Source organism: Thamnophis sirtalis, unplaced genomic scaffold, assembly GCF_051295495.1.
Source record: "Thamnophis sirtalis isolate CommonGarterSnake01/CBP01778 unplaced genomic scaffold, rThaSir2_p1.2 scaffold_6, whole genome shotgun sequence".
Taxonomy (NCBI): domain Eukaryota; kingdom Metazoa; phylum Chordata; class Lepidosauria; order Squamata; family Natricidae; genus Thamnophis; species Thamnophis sirtalis.
Window position 1 is genome coordinate 112,253,206 of NW_028261386.1, and position 21,122 is coordinate 112,274,327.

The 21,122-nt window shown below is 39.8% G+C and overlaps 1 protein-coding gene across 1 annotated transcript in view; it reads right to left on the minus strand.

Moving 5' to 3' along the window:
* Window positions 1–7,550: 7,550 nt before the first annotated feature.
* Window positions 7,551–21,122, minus strand: part of UFL1 (UFM1 specific ligase 1) — a 36,409-nt gene continuing 22,837 nt past the window's right edge. Inside the window, exons 13-19 of the mRNA XM_014065965.2 lie at window positions 20,219–20,339; window positions 15,888–16,051; window positions 14,335–14,465; window positions 12,964–13,044; window positions 11,778–11,863; window positions 10,091–10,271; window positions 7,551–7,793 (exon numbers count right to left, since the gene is read on the minus strand). Coding sequence (XP_013921440.2) covers window positions 7,575–7,793; window positions 10,091–10,271; window positions 11,778–11,863; window positions 12,964–13,044; window positions 14,335–14,465; window positions 15,888–16,051; window positions 20,219–20,339 — 983 coding nt within the window. The 3' untranslated portion in view covers window positions 7,551–7,574. The remainder of the gene's footprint in view (window positions 7,794–10,090; window positions 10,272–11,777; window positions 11,864–12,963; window positions 13,045–14,334; window positions 14,466–15,887; window positions 16,052–20,218; window positions 20,340–21,122) is intronic.

Here is a 21,122-nt window from a genome sequence, read left to right on the forward strand (position 1 = left end):
AGCAAAGCTCTCGCGCACATGTGCACGCTCACACTTGCAAACTGGTAGGGAAGGTAAGTGGGGTACAAACCCATTTCTTTTTGTCTTTTAAAAAGCAACTCCCAGCAGCCTCCACTACAAACCATAGTGATATCACAGGGTTGCTCTAATCACCCAAATGCTGCAATTAATTACATAATTGCTTCAGGAAGTCTGGTGCAAGTACACAAGTCACAGCACTGTTGTGATTACATCATCATGCACAAAGCTTTCCTTTCCTTGGGTTGTCCAACCCATACATGCATAGGATAGCTGCTCCTGGCTGCCTTCATATTTTGAAGTAGCTGTGCCTGCGCTCACAAGTACACATTTGGAAGTTTCTAGTGGCAGCTGTGAGACTTTTCCTGGGGGGAAAAGATTCAGCTGCTTTCATGATTTGGTGTCAGTCCTCTGGGTAATCCAGATAGCAAACAGGATTAAATGAGCTAAATCAACGTAATTGGAAGGCACAATTACGCACAGCAAGTCTGAAGGTACAAATTTCCTGCTCCCACTTTTAACCATTTGACAGTTGGGAAGGTCTTTCCTAAGTTTCGTTCTCTGCCCGTTAAACAATTATAGGCTCCTTCCTCTCATCTGATCATCTCTAGGCAGCATCTTTTTATCTTGTCTCCAGGGTTGCAGACTTGGGTTTGGCTAGTCCAGGGGTAGTCAACCTTTTTATATCTACCGCCCACTTTTGTATCTGTTAGTAGTAACCAGGGGTGGGTTTCTCACCCTGTTCCAACCGGTTCGGTTGAAACGGGGCCGGCGGTGTCCTCGTGCATGCGCGCGGTGCACGCATGTGTACTAGCGTCTGTGCGATACTCCAGCTGCTCCTGGAGGATTGCGCAGGCGCTGTATGCGTCCTGCGCATGCGTGGAAGCGCAGAACTCGTCAAAATCAGGTAAGGAGCGCAGGCGGGTGGGTGGACCCTTCGCCGTTCCCGGAAGTTACTTACTTCCGGGTTCGCCGACCAACCGGTTCACAGGGACCGCCGCGAACCAGTTGAAACCCACCCCTGGTAGTAACATTTTCTAACTGCCCACCTGTTCCACAGTAATGGTGATTTATAAAGTAGGGAAGTAGCTTTACTTTAAAAATTTATTAAGCAGAGTTACAGCAAACCCCTACCACCCACCATGAAAGCTGGAACGCCCACTAGTGGGCGGTAGGGACCAGGTTGACTACCACTGGGCTAGTCTAAAGAAAAGAAGGGGACACGATAGCAGTGTTCCAGTATTTGAGGGGCTGCCACAAAGAAGAGGGAGGTCAACTTATTTTCCAAAGCACCGGAGGGCAAGACAAGAAACAATAGATGTAAACTAATCAAGGAGAGAAACAACATGGAATTAAGGAGAAACTTCCTAAGAGTGAGAACAGTTAACCAATGGAACAGCTTGCTATCAGAAGTTGTGGGTGCTTCAGCACTGGAGGTTTTTAAGAAGAGACTGAACAGCTACTTGTCTGAAATGGTATAGGGTCTATTTGAGCAGGAGGTTGAACTAGAAGACCTCCAAGTTCCTTTCCAGCTCTGTTCTGATTGAAGTCAGGTCACCCACACATTCCTTTTCATTTGGACCGTATTTTTTTGGAGTATAAGACGCACCTCCCCCCCCAAAAGAACGTGGAAATATTGGTGTGTCTTATACACTGAATGCAGCCATTTTTGGCCTCCCAAAATCCTGTTCCCACATCTTATTTTTGCGAAAACAGGTGAAAAATGGAGGTGTTTTGCCTTCCCCAAGCCTTGTTGAAGCCTGCAGACTGCTCCTGGGGGCCAGGGAGAACAAAATCTTTTTTTTCTTACTTACCTCTTCAAAATGTTGGTGTGTCTTATACACTGATGCATCTTATAGTCTGAAAAATACGGTACTTCTTTTGGGCTTGTTTGAATACTTTGTTTGCTTCAAGCTCATCCAGATTTTTCTTCAATTTATGGTTGTAATGGGAATGCTTAAATAGTATTCCTTAACTGGAATTGAACAACCTTTCAGCTTTGAAAGCACAATGATCAGTGTTAGTTTCAATTTAGTTGCAAATGATTGTACTCTGCAATCTGTAGAACAAATTGCTTGTACACATGGGTAGAAATTATTGTATAAAATTGGAGCTTTCTTCTAATTGTCTTCTACTCCTCTAAAACAAACCGTAAACTTCCAGAATTTCCAATGCAAAATGTTCCAATGCATCCTAACTGCTTTTTCAATTTATTATATTCATGCCCTTTTTCAAACTCACTTCTTCGTGTAACCTTTGCAGTTATTTTTCATATTACAAAATATATAAAAATTACCAGCATTTCTTTTATCTGTTGCACCAGACAAGTTTGAAATATAGATTCATGCAGAGACCCAGGAATATCTAATAAATGCCTATGGTTGGTTATCTGGTTTAAAAAAGAGCATCAGAATTGCAATTTTGATACCTCAAGGTATTAAAAAGATAAAATAAATACTCCAATGTTTTAAAGTTGGTTCTTCTTGTTTACAAATATAGCAAAAGATATGTAATCCTCTAGTTAGAATAAACATATAAAAACCTTGCTTTAATTAAAAAACATTAAAATATAATTTTATTCAGAAGCCGTTACAAACTACATTATTGTATATATATGTATATACAGTGGGGCAAAAAAGTATTTAGTCAGCCACCAATTGTGCAAGTTCTCCCACTAAAAAGATGAGAGAGGCCTGTAATTGACATCATAGGTAGACCTCAACTATGAGAGGCAAAATGAGAAAACAAATCCAGACAATCACATTGTCTGATTTGGAAAGAATTTTTTTGCAAATTATGATGGAAAATAAGTATTTGGTCAATATCAAAAGTTCATCTCAGTACTTTGTTATATATCCTTTGTTGGCAATGACAGAGGTCAAACGTTTTCTGTAAGTCTTCACAATGTTGGCACACACTGTTGCTGGTATGTTGGCCCATTCCTCCATGCAGATCTCCTCTAGAGCAGTGATGTTTTGAGGCTGTCGCTGGGCAACACGGACTTTCAACTCCTTCCAAAGGTTTTCTATGGGGTTGAGATCTGGAGACTGGCTAGGCCACTCCAGGACATTGAAATGCTTCTTACAAACCCACTCCTGTTGCCCGGGCGGTGTGTTTGGGATCATTGTCATGCTGAAAGACCCAGCCAAGTTTCATCTTCAATGCCCTTGCTGATGGAAGGAGGTTTGCACTCAAAATCTCACGATACATGGCCCCATTCATTCTTTCCTGTACACGGATTAGTCGTCCTGGTCCCTTTGCAGGGAAACAGCCCCAAAGCATGATGTTGCCACCCCCGTGCTTCACAGTAGGTATGGTGTTCTTTGGATGTAACTCAGCATTCTCTCTCCTCCAAACATGACGAGTTGTGTTTCTACCAAACAGTTCTACTTTGGTTTCCTCTGACCATATGACATTCTCCCTATCCAGGTCTACAATTTTGTTTCTGGTGTCATTTGACAGCTCTTTGGTCTTCACCATAGTGGAGTTTGAAGTGTGACTGTTTGAGGTGTCTTTTATACTGCTAACAAGTTCAAACAGGTGCCATTAATACAGGTAATGAGTGGAGGACAGAGGAGCCTCTTAAAGAAGAAGTTACAGGTCTGTGAGAGCCCAAAATCTTGCTTGTTTGTAGGTGACCAAATACTTATTTTCCACCATAATTTGCAAAAAAATTCTTTCCAAATCAGACAATGTGATTGTCTGGATTTGTTTTCTCATTTTGTCTCTCAAAGATGAGGTCTACCTATGATGTCAATTACAGGCCTCTCTCATCTTTTTAAGTGGGAGAACTTGCACAATTGGTGGCTGACTAAATACTTTTTTGTATATTGTAAATATAGTTAGGATAGATAATCATATAAAGCTATCTCCAGTAACAAGTTAAATATGCTGAACAGGCCTGTGTAAAATGAGTTAAAGTATTTGAGTAAATGATGTCATCTATGGTTTTTTTATCATTGGCTTAGCGCTATGCTATTTGGATGCAACACTGCGGCACAGAACTGATTACAAGACATTATACAGATGCTAAAACTCATAGTTACATTTAAAATAAAACAGTGAGACTACGGTACTAGCTAATGTACACGTAAAGCTGGCATGTGGTGATTTACTTGGCTGCTTTTACCATTTGGCAAGTAATAAATTATCAACTCATCCTTATCTGCAAATGATTGAGCACTCCGTGCAAATTTGGGCTGGAAGTGGCGGGGGGGAGAATACTGCTGCTTCCCAGTTTTCAAGTGATTTTAAATCACCACCCTGTCTTTTTAGTTCTCTGATCCTTTTCAGTATCTAACCCAAGATCAGAACATGAATAAACTAGTACTATTTTCATTAAAGGAGACCCTGGAAGTTAATGTTGGAATTTAATGAGAAACTCTGAAATATAAATACACACTCACACATACACACACACACACACACACACACGTTAGGTAAGCTCCCCGTTGGGAGAGTGAGTGCATTCAGAGAAGCATTGTGAGAATAGTGTTGGAGAACACACAAACCAACATACAGAGACTCTGCAGTTTAAATAGGCTTTTACTTTCGTGGAAATAGAGGTATCAGAGTCCATCAAACAGTCCAAGTCATACACAAATAAGTCAGTCAGTCATCAACGTCTTTCAGTTAAGGGATAATCCAAATAACATAGTCCATAATCATACAAACAGTGCGGTACACAAAGTTTGCTAGCAGTTGCAAAACTTACAATAGCTCATGCTGATCACTATACGACACCTCTAACAGCCAACTTCCAAACACTCAGATCAGATCAGCATCTAACAGTGATTCTGGCTCCATCTTATGGCCGATTGAGGAAACAGCAACCAATCACATTTACAGCATGATTTAAAGAAACAGGTACAGCATTGTTACATGATTTATATATTGCCAACCCAACCATTAGATTATATTCCTAACAACACACACACGCACACACACACAGAGACAGAGAGAGAGAGAGAGACAGAGAGACAGAGAGACAGAGAGAGAGAGAGAGAGAGAGAGAGAGAGAGAGAGAGAGAGAGAGAGAGAGAGAGAGAGATTTTTTTTCTGATCCTTTCACATTTGGACATAACTGGCGGTGGAGGGTGTGTGTGTTTAAAAGACTTAATTATTATGCATTCTTTTTGATCAGTAGATCAAAACTGAATTACAATGTTTAATTTGTAAGAACAAATGAAGGAAGCTCAGGAATACACAATGAGGCAAGACTGTTCTCCAAAGGAAACTTGGAAGCACTGAGGAAAGCAGAATACTGAAGAATGAAAGAAAATTGGAACTGATGTAAGTAGCATAGGTCAAAGTCAGGGACAGAGAGAGGGAAAATGGGAAGGGCAGGCACAAAATATGTCACAAAGGAGAGGATACTAGCATGGAGCAACTGGGTACATGATGGAGGTGTGGGAAAACCAGTAGAGATAAAGCAGGGAGAAAAAAAATCTGTCCAAGAGGAGGGAAGCAAAGGAATCTCATTTTGAGACAAGTAATTCTGCTATGCTTTTATGACTAAACAGTCTTCTAAGAGGAATCCAATTTAATAGAAGACAACTCTGCTTCCCCTTGAATCTAGCTGTCACAATCCTATTTCATGCCTTGATCTGAAGTTAGCAGATGCAAATTATGTTACAACTGCAGAAAAGATATGGCGAAACAGTATCAATTCTGGCATTATAAAACCTACTAATATGGTAGTATCCAAACAGCACTACCATATTACTGCATGTAAACTGCAAAAAATAAATAAATCAGGAATTACATGTCAATAAACCAAATGCTTAATATAAGGATAAGAGTCTGATGAAATTATATTGCTAACACAAATGGATAAAATGAAAGAACACAGCAGCACTTCGTATAAAAATAAGAATAAAATCTTCCAAAAATAGCATTAGGACAAAATAACTCACTCAACAACAGAGAAATACAGAAATGGATGAAAGTGCAAGTGATGAACTGTAACTTGTTTTTCCTTCTGAAAGAGGATAAAATACTATTATTATGGATACTACTGAAGATGCATCTTGCAATAAGCAGCCATAGATCCTATTTAAATTCATTTACTGTAAAAGTACTGCATGCTAGCAAAAACATAAGCTAGAATACTGTTGGCCTCCAAGGAATCTTAAAAATTTGGGGTGAGCAAATTTTCTCCCCCCAAAAGATCAAAGTGATATTATATCTTTAGATTTAATATAAATTTAATTTTCTTTAATTTATAGTATTTAACCTTTTTGAGTAACTTTAAAAATACCAGACAATTTTGGCCACTTCCATTTTCTTCATAAAATTGCATGCTGCCCGTGGGCCTCGGATGGTGGGGAGGACTCCCGACTCTTGGCTGTACTTGTAGCAAGTGGACACCGGGCACTAGCCAGCCGGCTCAAGCATGCCCGCAGATCTCTAGGGAAGGAGACGGCCGCCAAAAGGACAGGTCCCTTCCTTCAACCGCCCTCTGGTCCCTGAGTGGTAATGAGTAGGAGGGCAGGACTAGCCAGCGCCCCGGACTAGGCCCCGCACCTCCCGGCGGTAATCTGCGGTTGAGAAGCAACTTATATGACTTTCTCACTCTCTCTGGCTCCAACGCTCCTCACTCGGCTCCTTCGCAAGTCAGACTCAAGATAATATCTCAGATGGTAGACTTTGGTTCTTATCTATCAATGCACAATACAAAGTGGTCAAATTAATCTTGGGGAGGCCAGTCTATCTGTACTTGGACTGGAGAGCTCCCTAATTTAGTCCTTACGGGCGGACTGAGTTTTTAAACTGAAAATATGGAGGCAAAGGGAGGCCAAAAAAACCTCACTCAGTCCAAGGGCAGATAGACTGTGTTAACCCATGCTTGGACTCTCCAAGCAACGCACTGGTGAACACACTAGATCCATAACAGTCTTGTATCTTACCAAATGTTTCAGAATGATTCCATGTTCAGGCAAGTCATGCTTTTGCAAAAACATTATATTTCCTAAGTAAAAAAAAACCCCTCTCTTGTATTGAATGTATGAAATTGTAGGTTGTCAAATTACAAAGAACTTCCTAGACAGTGTTGTATAAAATGTGAAAGTTGCCATGACTCTATATAAAGCACTTTAATAATACTTTTATTGATATAACTACTATATTTTATATTTAGTGCATTGCTGCAGGCAGCCAGTCTCCAAAACCGAGTATTAATTCTGTTTATCAACCTGTAATAATCATCTGATTCAAGAATTATCATCTGTATAAAAACAGGGAAATCAACTGCCCACTGATCAAAATGTAAATGATTTTTGTCAAAAAAAAAACCACCACAAACCCTTATTTCACTGCCCACCTCCCTCATAGAGGAGCTCTTGTTATTTTCCCTTTCTTCATAATTAATATTCAATGAGTATTTCTTGACTAGATGCTCACGCTGCTACTACATGATCAGTTCTGGGTTTCATAATATAGTACAGTTTTCCAAGCAAAGCCTCTAAAAGCCAAAGCTGTTTCAAACTCATCAGCAATATTTTTTCTCTAAGAAAATATTCTGACTCTTTGAGAAGCCTGAAGGAAGTTTATTAGTTTTAACATTCCTCTGTTACAGAAGATTTTCTGGACCTGAGAATAAGATCTCTGACAGAGCCAGACAGCTCCTGAAGTTCTTTCCAGATTGCTTCCGTGTTTTCTTCTGGGTTCAAGGTGCTCTCCACTGAATCATCATCACCTTGCCCAATCTTCTTGTTTTGACTGATCAGCTGCTTCACTACTAATCCCTGGTACTTGACAAGAAGAGAATGCTGATCCTAAAAAGAAATAAATTAAAATTCAAAGTGGCTTCTATGAAGGCTAATTAGATGTTACAAATGAAATAGGCTACAGACTAAAAATAAACTAAAAAAATCCAGAGAAACAGGATGGATCAAAGGAAGTGATAGACTGCAACTTCCAATCTGGCCTTAAAGTATGGAAGCCATCTTTGGGCCCCTCACTTTCTCTCAGATAACCCACCGCAAGGGCTGTTTTTGTGGGGAAAATGGGAGGCGGGAGAATTATGTACGCTTCCTCGAGATGCACAAAATGAAAGTGGAATAAAAATCTAATGCTTTCTGAGCATGATGATAACATTAGGATCAAGGCAAAAGAGAAATGTACAGTTCTGTACACCATGTCATATTTTAGTCCTTTTATGAAGAATATGTCAGATCCAGAAATGTAACATAACAGCCGCATCAAAGGCCTAATTTGTTAACCCAAACTTATTTGGGTTTAATTTCCTTGCAGGCTTAAAACATTTTGCTAAAATATGGTAACAGAAATGCAACCCATTACAAAACAATTCTGTACATGGACCATAAAATCAAGGCTCATCACATTCAATGGATCTTTTCTAATAAATGAGCATAGCAATACCCATGAGCAGTGCAATTTAAGGGCTAGACAGTATTGTATCAATTACCATATCCCAAGCTCCATCAGTTTCTACTGGTCAGATAGGAAATTCTGCATGTTTGGGGAAAAGTTTTTTTTTAAATTATGCAAGGCCAGCATAGTTTATTGTACAAAATCAGACTCTTTGAAAGGTCCATGATCCAGTGGATCTCCAAAAACTAACTCTCTATTTCTCAATCACTGGAACTCTGTCATAGCAAAGTCTCCTTCCTTAGACCTCTCTACTTCATTTTAATTCTATCAGGCCTTCAGAAATAGTGGTTAATCAATGCACTGTAAGTCATTAAAAATGGTTTCATGAATGCCAGATGTTCCTTTCTTTTGCCACCTCACCCCTATTACAGATGCAGAATGAACACTTGCGAGAAAGCCAAGATCCAAAGATTACAAGTCAGACTATAATAGTAATATTAATTATCGTGAGGCCAGGTTCAATATGGAGATTCAGTTGCAAACTGCAGATGACCTTAGAGAAGACAAAAATGTAGAACTGCTGGAGTGCAGAAACGACGCATCAAAGCTGACAGAATGAAAAGGCACTGGCTCAACTGTACATTGTACATCTCTGTCTGAAAAGACATGAAGCCAATCAGCTGCAAAATAAGTTCAAAAAAGAAAAAGGCCTTCAATCCTAAGACCTAAGCTTCAATGCTGCTTGTGAAAAGAGACTGACCAGGAAGGAAACAAGAAGTGTTGGAATCCGGACATGGCTTCTTCCAATGCCCTAGACCGGTGATGGTGAACCTATGGCACACGTGCCACAGGTGTCACACAGAGCCATATTTGCTGGAATGTCAACAGTCAGCTCTGGTGTGCATGTGCGCATCAACCAGCTTATTTTCAGCCTTCCTCAGGTTCCAGAAAGCGCCCAGAGGCTGAGGAGTGTAAAAAATAGGCCCAATGGGCCAAACGGGAGCTTGTTCCCTAACTTCCAGTTAACTTCCCTAGGTTTGCCCTCCTTAAGCTTCAGGAAAGTCTCCGGAGCCTGGGGAGAGGTCATGCATGCATGCGCAGGTGGGCGGAGAGGATTGAATTGGTGTGGGCATGCCTATGCCTGCAATAGTGTGCGCACACACGATTTTGGCACGCACAAGAAAAAGGTTCGCCATTAGTGCCCTAGACCGGGTGTCAAACTCACGACCTGTGGGCTGGATGCATCACATGCTGGCCACGCCCACCTCCAGTTTAGCAAAGGGGAAAAAGGTTGTGATACATCACGTGACGATGACGTGACAACGTGAGTTTGACACCCTTGCCCTAGACTCTGGCCAACGAAGTGGTAGGGGCAGGTTGTGAGTATGGTGTGTTTGAGGAGCTGTGCTTTAATAAATAAACTCTCAATTAGTGGAAGAACCATTTAAAATTCATTGGGAACATTAATGACTTGAGTTGTGGTTGCATAAAACTCATGAGTCTGCTGAATGAGATATGGTTTCCAACAAATTAACCCCCATACAACAGCACTAGGTGTAATTCTTTTCTTAACCCCCTCTGCTCTTTGGTTAGGCAAAACCAGATGTGCCTTAGATTCAAAAACACAATCAGGAGATTTGGTGCGGAGTCCCTATTGTCAGTGAATGAAGTATATATATCTACGGGTGGGACATAGGAATATAAAATAATCTGAAATAATAATTTTCAGTGAAAATACCTCTGGGATCTTTGTACTTAAGAAGGTAATTATCTGCGGCACACATCTTCCTGGTGCATGAAGCATGGAATGGGTTGAGAATTGAAACAGCAAGACTGATGTCAGATGGAGAATAAGAGCTGGATCCTCTGTGACTTTCAGGTGTTCAATCAGAGCTTGCCTATGCTGAAACAGGATTTGTCTAAGAAATTAAAGAAGAACATTAAGAAAGTTTTTATCAACTGAACTGTGCTGACATTTACCATAATATTCAACATATTTACAAAATAATGTATTAAAAAACATAAAACTATGGGCTCGGAGGAGCATTCTCTTGGGAGCCAATATGCATATTAAATACTGCTCTATCTGCCTGTATTCACCTACCAATAAAATTGAAAATATTTAAATTATATCTAATTTTGGACTCCTATACTAGAACCTTTAAATACAATAGCATAGGGGTCTGCAACCTTAAAAACTCAAAGAGCCATTTGGACCCATTTCCCACAGAAAAAAAAACACTGGGAGTCACAAAACCCTGGTGGACATGGCCAACTCAATGTCACTCAATCCCAGTCACATGACCCCCTAGCCATGCCTACCCCAGTCAGTTATTAGGGCATAGACCAGTTGTTAAAAAACACTGGGAACCACAAAACCATGTTCTTTCTTTCTCTCCCTCCCTGTCTCCCCCCCTTTTGTGCTTGCTGAAGCACAGCAAAGGCGCCTGCAGCGCAGGCAGGCGCTCGCTTGAGAAGGGTTTCCCCACTCGTGTGCACCCTCCTTGCCCTGCCACAGCCAGCCAGCGGGTTGCGAGAGTAGATGGAGGGGAAGGAGGAGGAGGGAAGGCTCCACCATGGCTCATTCCTCAGCGAGGTCAGATTTCCAAAAAGGAGGGAGGACAGCAGAGAGCCCAAAGAGCCACATGTAGGTCTGGAGCCGCAGGTTGCAGACACTCACAATAGCAGATAATAAACATTGTAAGACTTTAGCAGGCTTTCATTAGATCAGTACTATAGGATAATTAAATTTCTTTATCTGTAAAATATTTCCAGACAAATCTGGCCTCATGAGCAAGGCTGAAAATTATGACTAGATTAATTTCCATTTGCACAGAATCTTTCTTTTTCTTTCTTTCTTTTTCTCTCTCTTTCTCCCCTTCCCCTCAATCTCATAATTTTAACGCCCCCCCCCCCAATATATGTTCTTAGATAAAAAGCAAAAAAACAAAAAACGTTGCTCATGGCTCTTCTAGTACTGGCAGCATCAGTGAGCAAAATCCTTGCAATCTGGTCAGCTCAAGTCCGAACCTCCAGATCTGCTTGTGGGCTTTTTAAACAATTCCCTGGGAATTAGATGAATGCCTTTCAAAGTGGAAGTCTTTCCAGCTGGCATACAACCTGTCGAAATGTTACAGCCTTGACTGTACGGTTTAATAGACAATAATACAGAAGTAGGTTGCCATTGCCTTCTTCCAGTCTTGAATTTGAAGCTTTTTTTTCTTCTGTATCAGATGACTTTCTTCAGACAGAACGTGACCAGCTAATCCCTGTGCTATCGATTAGTCTTAGTATTCATGCTCCCCTTTCTATCTTACTGGCAAGGGTGATTCTACATAGAACTTTAACCCTCGGGCTCATAGGAATTACTATTATATCTTTACCACAAGTTGGTAATCTTCCATCACCCCCAAATTAACAGTTACCTTTCTTTCTTCTTATCTCCCTTTTTCAACATGATATCACAAGCCTCTGCAGCAGCATCAAGACAAGAAACAAATTCTTCCAAAGTCTTTTTTTTTAAAAAAGAAACAAATTCATTATTACTAGTTCAGGTTCCAGCAATTTTCTTTAACAAAAATAGTATTTTCTAGGCAAATAAAAAGAGTAAATCAATGAATTGCCAGAAAGGGAAAAGGGAAAAGAGAGAGAAAATACCCTTCATCTATTGAAGCAAGGATGTTCACATAGGGGTATGTACCAGTGGTGAGTTCCTACCAGTTCGGACTAGTTCGGCCAAACCAGTAGTGGTTTGGCGACTTGGGTCACTGGAACTGGCAGCGACCCAGGCCTGCCACATCCCCGAACTGGTTCTCCATCTTGTTTTTGGCTTCTGCCCATGCGCAGAACAATTTTTATTGAACTGTGGATGTGCGCATGGGGCGCAGCCATGAGCAAACTGGAAGTAGTGCCTGCCGGAACCCACCCCTAGTATGTACCACAGATAGGACTGTAATCTAGGTGAGATATAGGATAAACATTTGAGAGGTCAGATATAATGGTTTGATAAATTAAAAAAAACAACTTAAATATAGGATTTTGGATAGATGCAGTTAACTGAAAAAGTGATTCCATTCCTAAATCTGATCATTGATTGTGAGGATACACCTTTCATAGATGCTCCCCCATTTTCTCTCTTTACCCATTGCACTTCGTAAAAATAGTTCTATCACAATGAGTCACTTAAGAAAAAAAAATTAAACACAATTCTTATATCAAGGTATGGAATACAATGAAAACTATTCACAATTCATACAGATTTCATTCAAAATGGTACATTTTAAAACTAACCTGACATTTTCAACTGAGAAAAATGTAATTAACGTTTCCTATTCCTATTAGGAAGTTCTATAATTTTATAACTCTCTTCCTCTGAATAGACATTAAAATTAATTTTCAATCATTGGTGTCCCTAACTTCATCTCCATTTTGATTTCTATGCATATAAAATGACATTTTCCCCCAGTTGGACTTTTACTAACCTAATAGTGGTTGGGAAAGAGTGATTCAGAGTTAATATCTACATATTTCAAAATGTTATTAAGCTAATAACTAATTAACAATATCCTTCAACAAATTAATTACAAAATAAACTTGGAACTTGGAACTTACCTTGCCATTCAGAGAAACATGGAGCTTTGTTAAAGGACCTCTCATCTCTTCAGATAATGTACTTAAAATTTTCTTCCTCATCTATTTGAGTTTCAAAAAGAATATAACATGTTAAAGATAATGTAAGGTTTCAAGGTCTAACATATTTATTTCCGAAAATGCTTAAATATTTCACAAATATTTATATATATAAATGGCTGTGTGTATGTGTGTATGTTGCAGCATAACTCTAGAATGCCTCGAGCAATTTCAACCAAACTTGGCTTCTACTGTACAGCAAGTGGAGTTGCCATGGTAACGGTTTCACAGTAGTTCACAAAGGGGCTCCCTCTGGTAAGGGGGAAAATCCAACATTAGAAATTACATTTGGTCCGAACATTTTCTCCCTACAAATAAATACCTGGGTATCGCTGGGTTATCAACTAGTATATTCTAAAAACTGTAGTGTGTATGTGTGCACACACGTGTAATTTATTTTCCCTAATTTAGCTCTTCCTTATTTTTATAAATAAGGAAAGAATTGAATGATAATGTCCTAAATAATTTTTTAATTTACATGCTACTCTGGGAAACAGACAGGAAATATTGAAAAGTTTATTCTTAGCTACTTATCTGAGAGGAAGGAAGATACCTAACTCATAGCTACTTAATTCTAAATGATACAATACTTGGCTTAATTTTTTCTTGTTTAGATTATTTCTACATATTTAAGATATGTTTAAGTTTCAAACTGCAATTAGAACTGCCCATTTACAGTTAATTTTAAAATCTTGACAGGTACCACGTTTCACTGTGTTTGATTATGGCCTTCAGAATCTTCCAAAACTCACCAAAATTTATCATTTACAACTTATAACTTAAATTGATTTTCAAAAAAGCTAAAATAAGAAAAACAGGAATGGAGGAACCTGAACCCTTTAAGAGAGAAGGTTAAAGCAAATCCATTTGAAGTCATTTTACAATAATTAAAAAGGAAATAATATTTCCAGCTTGCTGAAAACATCACACTGGTAGTGTAAGGACAGTGGTGGACAGGGGGCCCTGGCTTGCTATGGTCCATGGTGTCATGAAGAATTGACCATGACTTAGTGACAGAACAACAACAAAAATTGGCAGGTTTTTAGAAAAATGGGTGATATTTCAGATATCCTGATCTGAAACCATTTAGTAATTTGTAGGAATAACCATCACCTTTAACAGTGCATGGAAACCATTTAGCAGCAGTACAATTAAAACGAAACCTGTGTAGTAGGATCAACAAGTGACACATTGAAAAGCATCTGTTGTGTTACATTGTGATTTCTTGCACAGCTTGGGAAACCCATCATTCTTTAAGAAACCAAGACACTACAGAAAATTGCATTGTTGTACCTCAATTGTAAGGGTGGTGTAATCATCAGCTGCCATCATTACATCACCAGCAAGGAAGTTGAAAATAAGATTAGTGATATCTGTACAAACTGTTTTCAGCATGTGTTTTGCAATGTTATTTTGTGTCTCGTCTGTAAAATAAAATTTCTATTATTAAAATGCTAGTTTAAAATCAGCACATTACATAAGAAATCTGCACAATCTAATTTCAGAATAATATGTATATATGGATTAAATGGCAAAATAGAAATCTCGAAATTAAAAAAAAAATCTTGCTATAGTTATCCCTTTATAACCAGTAAACTTTCTTTGGGTCACACTGCGAAACTCTTGTGTTCAGCTGCTTTTATTACTAAAATGCGACATCAAAAAGCATGAAAAGCTTGTTGGCAATGTCAAATATTTCAAACTAGGACATCCTGCTTTCAGCTGAGAAAAAAACAACAACAACCCATACTATGTAAATCACAAATTACAGAATCAATAAAGATCAACACAAAAATATTGTAGAGATGAAGTAGCAGAGAGAAGACCAGAAAAAAGAATCAGCCAAAGCTGTAGCAGAAAATGGTCTAAGAAAATTGAAGGAGCAGGATCATCAACTAGCTGGAAATCAAAACAGTTAGCAAACAATAAAAAATGGTTCATATGAAACAAAGAGGTGAAATAAACCTGGAACAAAAAATGGGGGCACTTCAGATACTGCACAGTAAATGCTTACCGTATTTTTCGGAGTATAAGACACACCTTTTTTCCTCAAAAAAGAAGCTGAAAATCTGGGTGCGTCTTATACATCGAATATAGCATTTTTTTGCCTCCTGAAGTCCCACCCCCTTCACCAAAATGGCTGTGCATACCCTTATGGAGGCTTTCAAAGAACTCCTGGGGGCTGGGGAGGGCAGAAATGAGCAAAAAATGGGCCGTTTTTTGCTCTTTCCCCTCCCCCCAGGAGCACTCTGCAAGCCCCCCCCCCAAGGTTATTCATGTCTTTTATTTGAAAAAAAATGCCCGTTTTCACGAAAAAAATGGGCCATTTTGGGAAGGTTTGCAGAGTGCAAAAACTCCCCCTCCCCTTTCGGAAAGCTCTTTAAGTTAGGGTGATTGATGAGAATTACATTGATCAAGTGCTGTGCCAGCAGCAACAAGTCTTAGGTGCTGCAGGTTGTCAGATTTCCTTCTCCAGCACATGGATAAATACACCTGGAAACATCTACCTACCTACCTATCTACCTACCTACCTACCTACCTACCCTCTCTCTTTCTCTCCCTACTGTATTTCTCTCTCTATATATCCCTCTATCTATCTACCTACCTACCCTCTCTCTTTCTCTCTCTCCCTACCTACTGTGTTTCTCTCTCTCTACCTATCTGTATATTCCCTCTCTCTCTCTCTCCCTACCTACCTACTGTATTTCTCTCTCTCTCCCTTTCTCTCCCTATCTTTTAAAAAAAAATTGCCTCTTCAAAACCTTAGTGCATCTTATACTCCAGTGTGTCTTATACTCCGAAAAATACGGTATTTATTTTGTTGTTATGAAAACTCTTTATCTCACCTGTGAAATGTTTTGCTCCTTTTTCAAATAACCGGATATTGTTATACAAATTGGAAACTTCTTCCTGTAAATCCTTAATGGTCCTTTTTCTGCTAGCTCCGGAGTGAGAAGTTGAGGAAAAAAATACAGAACGCAACACTTCCTGATAGTTCTTTGTTAAGGGCCTTAAGGAGAGGAGAAGGAAGCAGAATACAGGGTGACAATTAGCAGAAACCAACCATTGGTCCAAAAGTGATAGACTGTTAAAACAAAACAGCCTTGTCTTGAATCAGAGAACTGCTGATGTCAGGCTGACCTTCACATCTGTCAGTACAGAGGACTGAATGGCTTCCAATAAATATAGGAAAGGGAAGGACCCCATACTAGGTGGCAGAATGCCCAGGCACGAAAAACAATTAGCCCTGCAGTACTTTGTGTCTTATTGGCCTTGTTAAAATTAATTTTCCCAGTAGGCATAAGAGGCAGACAGAATGAACTGGAGGGATAGGAGGAAGAGCTGCTACCAAGACAATGATGAGATTTTAAAAAAAACTGAATCTGGGGAAGAAATATAACCTGGGGGAAAAAAATTGACACATTCTCACAAAGCTAAAAGGGGGAAGAAATGCATTCAAGATTCTGTTACTATAATAATATAAAAAAAGTAATATAGGCCTATGTGATTTTGGTTTTCTAGGTTGGTCTATCCTGAAGGGTTGATAGTGGGTGGGAAAATTGTGTGTGTGTATGTGTGTGTGTATGTGTGCTTGTGCGCATGTGTGTGTTCAAGGGAGTGGAGGGAAAATACAGAATCCATGGCTCCATTTCCTCTGGTGTTAGACAGTTTTATAGGCCAGTTGATCCATCCTGTGCAATTCCTGGAATCAAAGGTTAGCTATTTCAGGGATACTTTTCTAATATCCATTTGAAGTTGCTGGATACTAATGGCAGCATTCACTTTTTTCTTGGGATATGACGATTGATCAAAAACAATTTAAAAATCAATAAAACAAGAATCAAGAAGGAAGTTTCATTTCTTTAGGGGCATTAATGCCTAACAAAGCAGGAGCATTTTCACTCATCAGATGGAGCTGCTTGAAGGAATGAACACCTGGTTTGTGGAAGATTTCAGGTCATGAACCATGAAGGAATCTATGAAAGTACAGACTCTCTCCATTCTTGCACTGTGAAATTGCAATCAAGCTACAAGTTACAAGCTCTAGATAAAGCTAGATGATTACAAAACAATCAGAATACATTTGCAGAACAAACCAGAGACTATTTTTAGTCCATGATGACTATATCTATATTTCTATCCTTCTAACCAAGATAAGCATCTTCTTAGCTCTTTTTATACACTGCTCAAAAAAAATAAAGGGAACACAAAAATAAGACATCCTGGATCTGAATGAATAAAATATTCTTATTAAATACTTTGTTCATTATATAGTTGAACGTGCTGACAACAAAATCACACAAAAATTATCAATGGAAATCAAATTTAGCAACCCATGGAGGTCTGGATTTGGAGTTACACTCAAAATTAAAGTGGAAAAAAACACTACAGGCTGATCCAACTTTGATGTAATGTCCTTCAAACAAGTCAAAATGAGTCTCAGTAGTGTGTGTGGCCTCCACATGCCTGTATGACCTCCCTACAATGCCTGGGCATGCTCCCGATGAGGTGATGGATGGTCTCCTGAGGGATCTCCTCCCACACCTGGACTAAAGCATCCCTCAACTCCTGGACAGTCTGGTGCAATGTGGCATTGGTGGATGGAGCGAGACATGATGTCCCAGATGTGCTCAATTGGATTCAGCTCTGTGGAATGGGCAGGCAGTCCATAGCATCAATGCCTTCGTCTTTCAGGAACTGCTGACACACTCCAGCCACATGAGGTCTAGCATTGTCTTGCATTAGGAGGAACCCAGGGCCAACCCCACCAGCATATGGTCTCAAAAGGAGTTTGAGGATCTCATCTCGGTACCTAATGGCAGTCAGGCTACCTCTGGCAAGCACATGGAGGGCTGTGCTACCCCCTAAATAAATGCCACCCCACACCATTACTGACTCACTGCCAAACTGGTCATGCTGGAGGATGTTGCAGACAGCAGAACATTCTCCATGGCGTCTCCAGACCCTGTCACGTCTGTCACATGTGCTCAGTGTGAACCCGCTTTCATCTGTGAAGAGCACAGGGCGCCAGTGACGAATTTGCCAATCTTGGTGTTCTCTGGCAAATGCCAAACGTCCTGCATGGTGTTGGGCTGTAAGCACAACCCCCACCTGTAGACGTCGGGCCCTCATACCACCCAGACTCTATGGAGTCTGTTTCTGACCATTTGAGCAGCCATATGCACATTTGTGACCCACTGGAGGTCATTTTTCAGGGCTCTGGCAGTGCTCCTCCTGTCCCTCCTTGCACAAAGGTGGAAGTAGCAGTCCTGATGCTGTGTTGTTGCCTTCCTACGGCCTCCTCCACGTCTCCTGATGTACTGGCCTGTCTCCTGGTAGTGCCTCTATGCTCTGGACACTACGCTGACAGACACAGCAAACCTTCTTGCCACAGCTCGCATTGATGTACCATCCTGGATGAGCTGCACTACCTGAGCCACTTGTGTGGGTTGTAGACTCCGTCTCATGCTATCACTAGAGTGAAAGCACCGCCAGCATTCAAAAGTGACCAAACCATCAGCCAGAAAGCATAGGAACTGAGAAGTGGTCTGGGATCACCACCCGAAGAACCACTCCTTTATTGGGGATGTCTTGCTAACTGCCTATGCTTTCCACCTGTTGTCTATTCCATTTGCACAACAGCATGTGAAATTGATTGTCAGTCAGTGTTGCTACCTAAGTGGACAGTTTGATTTCACAGATGTGTGATTGACTTGGAGTTACATTGTGTTGTTTAAGTGTTTCCTTTATTATTTTTTTGAGCAGTATATTTACAAAGGTTTGGGGTCATTCCATGTCAAGTGGTCTGGGGCTCCCTACTCAACCATCGCAGATTTCAATGAATGCATGTGACATTGCCATACAAAGTCCTCAACTTTATCCCTGTATTTAGGGCTTTATACGTCAGCGATGAAAAACCAACCTTACTTTTTTAGGGGCACTGAAACATGCTCTTTCTAATGAATGATTTAACAGAGTTTCCAGAAGGTCTTTTTTCCCCCTAAAAGTGGGCTGAAGATACCCTATTTTTGGCATTTTTACAAAAACCATCAACTTTACATTTAATTTGTGAACTATTGAAAACCAGTAGGAGAATGAAATTTTATATTCAAAAACCTTGTGTTGCTAAGTTATTACGCACAAAGGTTCACATTTCTCATACATTTCCTTTCAGAGATATAAAAAGCCAAACTTTAACCTTTTTTCAAGCCAGTCGTTTTCAGCCAACTTTGCTCCAGCTTACCTAGATGGAGATTGCTCATGACAATGTTTTTATTGTTTTGTTTAATAGAGAACAACAGGTTGTACAAGATGGCCAAGTTTTATTTCTCTCAACAAAATATTGCCAGAGATATTATGTCTCAAAGTTGCTGAAACCTCGGAGTCACACTGTAGAAGGCTGCTGTATGGGGGTCAAACAAATGACTATATTTCTGCAAGGATTGCATTGGCAAATGTAACACTTTAGCAATGTTCACTGAGGATGTGTGTGCATGTTCACACCAAAATTCATCAAAATCTGGGACGGTCAAACTGGGCACTTTTCTGAAATAAGACCACTTGACATCGAATGACCCTTTCACAAAAAGTCACAAATCTGTGAGTTAGAGAAAAATTAGTAACATGCAACTGCTGTCAAAGTGAGAACAAAATGCTCTTTAGACATGTATGTGGAGTGATTCTAAGCACCTATTGTACGTCTATATGTGTGTAGGAAAAACTATGAAAGATGCATGAATTTATCAATGCACTGCATCTAACAGGCTGCAAGTTTGACACCCCTGGTCTAAGATAATATAAATTTCTTTCTCTCCGGAAAGAACAAACATTGCAATGATCCATACCTGAGTAATATTACAAACTACGAAAAATGTTTCTGCCCTTACATGTTCTATGTATTCCTTACAAAATGGAATGCTGGGTTTCTGCTTGGCCAGTTGTGGGCAATACAGGTGCAGGCATCCATTTCTAACTGCAGCAATGACAAAAATCCCATTGAGATTTCACAATACAAACTCTCTCCATTCTTGCATTGTGAAATGGCCACCAAGTATCTAAGGAATGGAATGTATGTCTCAATGAAGATTTTGTCACTTGCCCTCTGCTGCTTCTGTAGATGTCTCTCTGTACAAGAGATGCAGTTTATTATTTTCCCAAGATAAATGATTGCAGCTACCTGATTAGATGACCCGCAAGTTCTGTGATGAGCTCTTCAGGACAGTCCCTTATGTGCTTTCTTAAAACATCCTCAATTTCTTCTTGTGACATAAAATGGATCTCAAGTTGCTTGCTCCTACCTGTCATAACATGACAAACATTTCTAATTGACTTAACAGATCCTTATAGATAGAAGAAGCTATTAGATCTTTACAGTAAAAGCTAGTGCAAAATAAAGTCATCTTAATATCAATGCAGAAAAACATTAGGTGCTGAGCATTTCTTCAAAATTATTCTAAATGATGGATATGTTCATGCTACAAATCTAAGGTTTGTTTCTTATAAAGTTATGGTGATGAATTGAATTCAAAACACAGATAGGTGTATTATTTAAATAGTCTTGGCTGATCTTGAAAAGGTAAGTGTGGTCAAAACTAGTTAGTACTTAGTCTACAGATAATTTAGGAACTATAGTTGTAAATTGGATTAGGAAACTGAGAAACATCCTGGAAAAATTCATAGCAAACCAGTTCTGAACAGATGCCACAAAAACTACATGGATGTGAATGTGAAGCCACCAGGAGACAGGTGTGACTCAAAATCTTTAATTATTTCATCGAGGAAAACAGTCTATGAGAGAGGCTTAATAAAATGGGATTTCCTATCCCAAACTACTTGTTTAAATGACCCATCACTGCTACTTGGTGCAAATAATGTGCTCTGGTATTGGGGCTGGGCAAAGCGTTTGATTAAGAGCAGTGGTGGCACAGTGATTATAATGCAGTACTGCAGGCTACTTCTGCTGACTGCCAGCTGCCAGTGGTTCGATAATTCAAATCTCACCAGGCTCAAGGTTGACTCAGCCTTCCATCCTTCTCAGGTCGGTAAAATGAGGACCCAGATTTTGGGGGGCAATATGCTGA